Source organism: Acyrthosiphon pisum, chromosome A3 (genome assembly GCF_005508785.2).
Source record: "Acyrthosiphon pisum isolate AL4f chromosome A3, pea_aphid_22Mar2018_4r6ur, whole genome shotgun sequence".
NCBI lineage: Eukaryota > Metazoa > Arthropoda > Insecta > Hemiptera > Aphididae > Acyrthosiphon > Acyrthosiphon pisum.
Window position 1 is genome coordinate 38,482,974 of NC_042496.1, and position 9,397 is coordinate 38,492,370.

The window sequence follows — 9,397 nt, forward strand, 5'->3', positions numbered from 1 at the left end:
GCCTATATATGTATAAAACATATAATAATATCATAGTTTTTTGAATTCCGCACACGGACGCGTCCGCGAAAGAATGCCCGTGTGACAAAAACACGTTCGCCGAGCGCGGCAGAAGGGTGTAGGACGTAGGTGCATATGTATATGTACACGGGTAGATAGTTATATAGTTATATGTGTAAGATAACTTCTATACCTTCGTATACCGGTGCGTGTTTTTGGAAGCGGCGAAAAAACACATTCCGCGGCGGCGGCGATTTTTTTCGTTTAAAACTCACACCGGCGCGCGATCACAAAGCAAACGATTTGGCCCGTTTTAATTAGACGGTATAAAAAGTAAGAATAAAATACCATATGAAACCCGAGTAAAAAATTGAAACGGTTTATATGATATTATATATAGGTACGTACAAATATCTTTATATGTATGTCTGTGTGTGTGTGTGTGCAATGAAAACAGTACGGTATGAGAGTAACGCGGTGTATTTATTTATTTTCGTTTCATCCGTGCTTACTAATAATCGTGTTTGTGCGAGTTGCATCTCGAATTGTTACTTGTTCTTGTAGTATGCGTTTGTTGGCGTCCCTTTTAAAATAATATACGTCTAACCTACTTAGACACGAAAAATTTACACGAACCGCGGGTGCATAGATTTATAAAAAAAAACAATCGTATTTTTTTGACTTTCGGTCTTCACAAACACACATATCACTCATCAATCACCCGAAACAACCTGTGCGCACCCGATATGGAAACCGCTTCAGCAGGAGCAGTCTCGTGGTCTGAATCGATATTATGTTTTGTATAATAAACCGCAGACAGTATGACTATTGGCAGACTAATTTGCAGGGCTGCAAACTTCAAAGAATTATTATTAAAATATTTTATTTTTATTTTTTTTAATGTGCTTGCTCAGCTTCTTATTATAAAAACGTTAACTTATATAATGCTTATAATATATATATATATATATGTGACTTTTTCAATTGTTTTTTAAAAATATTATTGATATTATAATAATTTCACTGTATTACATACTAATTTAGAGATATTTTATGCTATGATAACACATTATTGATAGAGGTTACTTCAATAAGTAGGTATGATCATTAACTAATGTTTAAATTTATTAATTATATTCCTATTTTAGTATACCAATTTTTTATTTTATTTAAAACATTTTAACAGTTTAAATATAAAAGAAAATCGTATATCTCTGCAGAATACTAAAATGAATATTTAGGTACAAACATTACTTAATATATTATACAAGATCACTCATCAGACTTTTTCTTTAATGCCTTTATTTTTTGTATTGACTTTAAACTATGCATTGTTGTTATGTGTATCGACAGTTTTCAGATTATACATTAAAACAAATTCTCATAAACGGATGAACACAATATAACTAGTTATACTAATTCACCACTAATTCGATTTAATTTTTTTTTATCAAAGGGTTCCTTCTTCAGAATAGTTAATTTTCAAGTAAATCATCGAAATAATCGGTTTTTTTTTTTATTTTTACCTATTCAAAGAGAAATCCAATGATTAATGACAATCAGTCATTTAATCCAATAAACAAATCGTCGGACTGGTTTTTTTTAATGAGAACGAATCACATGTGTGTTCCTAGAGATCCGAATCGAGATCATCAGGTTTTCTCCTTGTTACGCGTCCACAGAATAAGCAACACTGACAAATGATATACTGGGTGTCCCTCTATCATATATCTACTACAAATGTAATACGTATAGTTGTAGATATCTATTAAAAGTAGGTACTCTTTTTTATTTAATTTTGTACTCCGCGTGTCTAGAGGCTATGTTTGAGATATATTATTAAATCCTTTTTCCGTCTTGTAGATTAAAATAAAGGAAAAAGATAATACATCAAATGTTTTCACTACACTATACGTATCTTTGCTATGTATATTATTGTATAGCAACTTATTCAGCACAAGCTGTATACCTAAATTATATGAAATCATAGGTAGTTATCATAAATAAAAACGGTCGTATATTATAATATATATTAAACACACATATGTTTGTAAGAATTGTTTGTGTCCAAATAATACGTACGACTTATGCACATTTTATAAACGCGAATACAAAATTACTTAATTGCTAATTTTCCGATGTAGGTAGGTATAAGCCATTAAGTCATATAGCTAGGTGCATATATATTAAACGATTAAACTACGAGATTAACAGCAGTATAGGTATACCTATAAAAAATGTTTAGTCACAACTTGTTCGTCAGAATCTTAATTTACATATTCATTTATATACAGCATGTCGATTAATTTTTGCTCTCCAATTTCGAATGTATTAAATACACATACGTTACTATATATTATAACGTAAGAAGAATATATTATTTTTTATCATCTGTCGGCTATCACTGACGAAATATCTCAATCGTATAGTTTTCTGTCCGAGTGTGCAGGTATACCTACGTGTGCACGATATTATTATATAATACATAGAAATATTTAAAACGCATCGATATCGGGCAAAAAAAAAGTTAAACGTTTCGGAAAATACAGACATTTTTACTCATTTTTTTTTTCCCATCTCGTATATTATTATTTTCAACGAAGAAAATCCAAACCATTATGGAAACGGTAAAGTATTTTTTCTCGTACTGTGTTATTTTATTTTATTTTTTTATTAGTGTATAGTTGTTGTTGTTGTTATTTTCCATTCTCTGGTCAGTCGCGTCCTTATCAATATCGTATAGGTAGGTATATTGGGAGATCGTCGCGCGAGTAAACGTGGCGTGTCGGTACGTGCCAACAGTGTACACGAACCGACCGTGAAAAATCGAACCTATCTCATACATACACACACACACACACGAGTCAATGCGGCTTTTTTTTTTTTTGTGTTTTGTATTTTATCATTGTCCGCGCGCGCAGAGAAGACACACTGTATTTAGAACACGAGGATCATCGACAAAAAAGAATAATAATAATGATGAAAAAAAATCCGATATGTTTTATAGCCATGGACATATAATATAATGTGCCATACCGAGGTAATTGGACCATTTTCGATCTATGAGATGTATTTTAATGGCTGCCGGAACCGACGACAATCGCCACGAACTGCACCTCCACCGCACTGCTCCGCATAACGTTATAATATTCATACGATTTGTGCGATGGTCGCGATAAGAAACGCGCTTTTTGGTCCGACAATAAATATTGAGATCAATTTCATAATAATATTATGTGTGTTATTTGGAGGTAACACGGCTGCAGAGGGGAAAAAAATCGAAATACTCTTTGTGATTTTTTGGTCCCACTTGTCCCGAAAAAATTCCAAGAATTAACATTATGATTACGTACAAGTGACTCAAACGATGCACATGCCATAATGCAAGACATGAATTAAGTCTCGATGTAGTCCATATCTATAACATGTGTTGACAATATTGAAAAAATTGTGCTGAACGGCCGTCAAGTCTATATAGGTATATATCTGACATAACCTGTATAATAATAATATTATCGCGTGAATTCCACCCCGATTATAGGCGCCACTCGGTCGCGGGTTCGGCGACAAAAATCAAGCGCGTTTAAGGCAAAAATTATAATAGGTAGGTATATGTGGTTATAACGTAAGGTTAACGATCTGCCAAAAAAAAAAAAAAATTACCAGCATAAACCTACACTGCGCAGCAACAGTGTAGTTTCAGGAGCCTATACGTACATACTGCCTATATACATTATATTATTATTATTATGTTGTATACGCAAAACAATGTCCGACAACCCGGGCAAATTAACAACACACACGCGGCGGCCGTGTAATTGTAATTATTTTATGATTCATAATATGATACACGCACACACCCACATACACACACACGCACACACACATTGCGATTACAATGAAGAAGACAAAAATACAACATTCCGCCGTGGGAACGTAATGTACGGGAAGTATAATAACGACGCGGCTGCAGCAGGGCCACACATGAGTCTCGAAAGCCGCACACATAATAATATTATATCTATACAGATAATAATAATAATAATTCACAGTGCAGTCTCATAATATAATATAATATAAACCTCGCGGGGAGCAATTAATAATAATATCTATGCAACTTGTGCAGTGTGTGTGTGTGAAAACCAGATAAAAGAATTAAACACTTTCAGTAGGTAATGATCTTCCCCTAATGTGCCTAGACACTGTGGGTATATACCTATACTCTTGTTATATATATATATATTATTATGTGTATAGCGTGAACTCGAGCGAAACACCAACACATAAGACACGAAACGTGTAAGCCGAGTGTAATAATTACGTGTATTTCTGGTGGAAAAAATACACAGCTGGCGGTAATATACTGACCAGGTTTACAATGACCGGCCGCGGTTTCACCGGTGCGTATGTGTACACACGTGAAAACAGTAATCACGTGTGAGAATTATGAGAAACTAGTAAGATTTCGCCTGTTAACTATATATATGATAATATACAGTATATAACAACACACACGCGCATCTAGCTGATTACTATACGTATTGTTTTCGGAAAAATTTTAATTTTGGCTTTCGTTCCTCGCGCCAGTTTTTAATTTGACGTCAATTATAATATTTAGGTATGTGCGGGGGGGCGTGCGTGCTTTATTCAAATCGCACATCGTGCACTTTTTCAACGGATAAACAACGTCTGATACGCGCACAAAACTGCGACTATTGTTTTAATATTATAATAATATATTTTATAAGACGGAAGAATGTTTTAGTGAGAAAACTTTTTTTATAAACGATTTTGTTTTTTATTTCGCCGCGGTGGGCCAAGTTTGATGATTCTATATTATCAACACCTATGCGATGACATAAACACAGACATGCGATAAGTCATATATAGACTTATAAATTTCTCTTTTTACTAAAAGAACAATGGCTCAATTAAACCCTAATTAAAATCAGTAAACTAACGCAAAACTATATATACATTAATCAAGTCAGTATTCTACTAATATTCAGTCACTAATTTCTATGTAAATTTATGAAATCTGTTTAAACAATAATATAGAATTATACCTTATAATGGGACAACACAACCTATTATACCAGCTATGAGTATGAGAATATATGGAAAAATATTTTAACAGCTCGTTAAATCTGCTGACTTATATTGAGAATGTAGCTTATTTTAGGCGATCAAAATAATCGTAAATAACAATAACAACATATTATAACTAGTTAGGTATTTTAAATTAATGTGAAATGTTTTCGTTTTTACTCTCAAGTGTAAATTTAATTGAGTAAAAATATTAAAAATAATAAATTATGGTTTATATTTCATTAGTATTTAAAATATAAAACGAGTTTTATTCATACATAACTATAATATTTAGGTACTTGTTATAATATAATATTTCTTACAAAAAAATAATTTAGTAGTTATAAATAAGTAATAATAACTAATAACTGCTCTAAAATTTATAATAATTTGTGATTAATAAACTATATTATAATAACCCGCTAATACGTCTTCGTAAACTGTTTATTTATGTTAAATTATAAGAAAAAAAATCTTAATGAGAGTATCTCAATTCGAGAAAAAAAAAACTGGATTATTTTAATTAAATTTTGTGTAATTATTTCAGATACACGAGATATTCACTATCAGAATAATATTGTAATAAATTGTATTTTACATCATTATATTATGATATTATTTGAAGACTCGTTAGTAATGATAGTGCGCCACCGTTTAAGTCTCCGGCGAACGGGTAATAACGTGTTTTCCGCTTTAAATGGGAGCGCCTCTAACCACAACAATACCATTGCGCGGTTGTTTCCTCATGAATCAATCAATGGATACAGATATGTAATAAATAGTTAAACAGCACATGTTTATTTTTTTCATATTTCTTTTAATATATGAGAAAAACCGTAGGTAAGCGGATAGCACAATAAGATAACATTGCGTCACGCCATGTCCATATAATGACGATAAATTCCGACAAAGATTCATCAAGGAAATTTCCTCGGTCGTCTCTCGTCAATATAGTTGCACCCATATGCGATAAAATATAATAAGAGTATGATATAATACAGAAGTACATACGCAATGAAATGATATGTATGAAAATATAATATAATAATGTTATGTATCGCAAGAATAAATAAATATTTTTAACACCAATATGCGAGGAAATCATTTGAAAAATCATTACAAACACAATATATGAATGTGTACGTAATATTATTATCATGTGTACCTGTTGCGTGTTATGTTCAAAAAATTAATTTCGTTGTTCCACCCATCGTCAGAATCAACATCGCACATCCCACGGCCAATTAATCACGGGGTATCCGCGCGTGTGTACGGCGCCATGACCGCGTACCCAAATAGGGGAACGATATACACGATAAATACGTATTACATCACTTAATAGCTGTAGTACCTATTGTTTAAGTGTAGGGTGATAATTTTTACATTAGGATAAACTGCATCGAAACGCACTGGACCGCGCGGCGATGACACCGCAAATGCGCGTGCTCGACCGATTGGATCGACGGTGTGCCCGACAGATAAATCCGTATCTATACGACTAAGAAATATTATGTTCTCGATATTAAAACTATGTACCGACAATAATTCAACATCTAAAAAACATCAAGAAATATATTTTTTTTTTATGCTATCATAAAATTGCACACCACACATACGGTTTTAGTTACAAGTTATTTTGACTAATATATTATATACGATGTAATGAATATTTATAATTAATACCAATATTAATCTATATATTGACACGACTCGATAATTAAATTAAATTAAACGAAAATGTTTTAAATGTATTAGGCATCCATAGGAGTGCATATAATATGAGAGAACGAGAAGTATCATTTTTTCATCCTATCATGAATACAATATGATAATATTAATAAAACAATAATTATACCAATAAAATAATTTTCATATTTTTTTTTTTATTTTGAACACTGATTGGCGTTTAAATGAAAAAATGAAATGTTAGATTATTTGTGAAAGAAAATTTTCTGAATTACATGAGTTTAATTATTGATTATTATTTACTATAAGAAAATATAAATATACCTATTTACCTAGGTATCACAGGTATACTAGCTGTGGGTATACGACTTAATCATTTTATCTATTTAATAAAATGTCATGTTATAATTGAAAATAAATTAATGTAATATTACTTATACTGCATCCTGCCCTAACCTAACCTAACCTATACAAATATTTTGGATTTGTTAAAAATATTATTTTGTTTTACTTATATAGTTGTAGATAACCTGTACCTGTACCTATATATGTTTTGGGTTATGTGGTGCAATAAGTATGCAACCTGCAGCTGTATAGTTGGTATATAATATGCCTCCCAAAATGTCTGTCTATATAGTACTTATCGCGGTACATAAATTTTAAATCGTAGCAACAGTATACACGCGATGATAACGATATTATAATCACATGTTTATATTATTGGTATAATGGTATATCATTGGTATACATAGGATCTCGTGTAGGTTATAGGCACTCACGTCTGTGTCGTCCAAGAACGAGAAAACGTCCAACTTGTCCATGCGCACCGTGCCCTGGAACGGGTAGATGAGCGTGCCTCTGGGCACGTTGACGTTGGTCATGACAGTGATCTCGGGCTCCGCGTGGTGCCTGTTGTTGTTGGACCGCTGCACGTTGGCCACGGGCGCCGCCTGCAAGGACAGTTCCTTCGGTATGAGCACGCACGTTTCCATTGTGATATGTCGCTGCGCGATCCGAAAACCGAAACGTTTACGCGTGTCCCTGCACGGTTCGCGGGAGTCCCAAAAATCGTACTATATGCTGCGGTCAATTATCCGGTTGACGCGCGTTGTGCACGGTGGGACGCGGCGATCAGTCGAACATTTGTCCCATGTTTCGCGCCTGGTTATGGCGAATACGTCGCTGCGAAACAACAATTGTTTAATATTTGTCCGTATGATAATAATATACTTTGCGGTCGGCGGCCACAGCGTACAGTGTTTACGATTGTACAATATGTAATATTATTATCGGTATTGTGCGAGCGAATGAAATGAAAAAAAAAACCGAAAAACCGAACGAACGAACACGAAAACTGTAACACGACCGTCTGCAGTGGTACTATACTGAAGCGGCGGCGGCAACGACTACTGGCGAACGCACGCACATATACACACGCACACGCACGCACACACAACAACAACAACAACAACAACAACAGCGGCGGCGGCTACTATAATAATAATACTGCACACAAGAACGGCGGCGATCGCAGGAAGAGGTATTGACGCGCGCGCGAGACGTCGGTCGACCGGCTATCGGACTACTGAAGAAGTGCAAGGCCGCGGCGGCGTCCGGCGAGCAGCGAGCACGTGGGCATTACCCTCTCCCCCTCCCCCGGAGGGCAAGACGCCGGAGTTGTGGGCGCGGACAACCGGCGGGCCAATCGACGGCCCCCGACCGGTTGCCGGCGTCTCGGCCAATCGCGCGCCGCGGTCGAGTCGTCTCCCGCCGCCCGAGGAATAGGTACAATAATGATATTCTACAAAAAACGAAATTATTATAATATTATTGCTGTAGGTATAGGAGGTAGGACGTTTTGGGTATATTAATAATATAATATATGTGAATTAACTGCAGCCTGCAGTGTGATAAAAAGTTATGTGAGGACCTTATATATATGCGTGCATGTGCGCATTATCTCGGAACGATTTTGGGCGGATGCGATCGCTTCCGGTCTTCCGCGGCCGTACGTATTGTATAAGCGTAGGTACAATAAGCAGTAGGTGGGTAAATGTACATATATATTATATATATGTATAAAATTACCGACAAGAAATCTTCGACTGCGGCCGATATACCTATTTTCGTCTTTATCACAGTTAAATAATATCATTATAATATAATATACATATAGTTAACATGTTCGCATGTCCACACTCCGCATCATATACCGGCCCAGGTCACACCCGGGCTTTGGCCCAAACTGGTCAGTCCTGTGTATAATATATTATTTTTATTTTCATGCTGAACAACAATAATTGATTTATTCACATGGCAAATGTATGTTTAGCAGAACCTATGTTAGTACCTCGAATATTAAAGTGAGTTCACCTATGTTATCAAACGTTAAGTTAAGAATATTATCTGCGTCTATCTATACCGTGGATTTTTTACGATATTTGAATTTGTATACAATTTATACGAATTTTTAAATTTTAATAATTCACACACTCGTAGCTCAAATAAAAATATTATAAAATAGCCAGCGTAGGGACACAGGTAATTTCCTTAACATAAAGTCTGATATAATATAGGTGAATTCACTACGTCCGTGAAGTTGGCCCACCGACTCTGGCGGAGC

At 34.6% G+C, this 9,397-nt stretch overlaps 1 protein-coding gene across 2 annotated transcripts in view; it reads right to left on the reverse strand.

Moving 5' to 3' along the window:
• The window catches only part of LOC100169359 (zinc finger protein 235), a 100,375-nt gene extending 92,006 nt beyond the window's left edge, over positions 1-8,369 (reverse strand). For both annotated transcript variants that reach the window (XM_001952594.5, XM_008189713.3), the window contains exon 1: positions 7,554-8,369. In XM_001952594.5, the coding sequence (XP_001952629.1) occupies positions 7,554-7,766 (213 nt within the window). In that variant the 5' untranslated portion in view covers positions 7,767-8,369. The remainder of the gene's footprint in view (positions 1-7,553) is intronic.
• Positions 8,370-9,397: the final 1,028 nt, after the last annotated feature.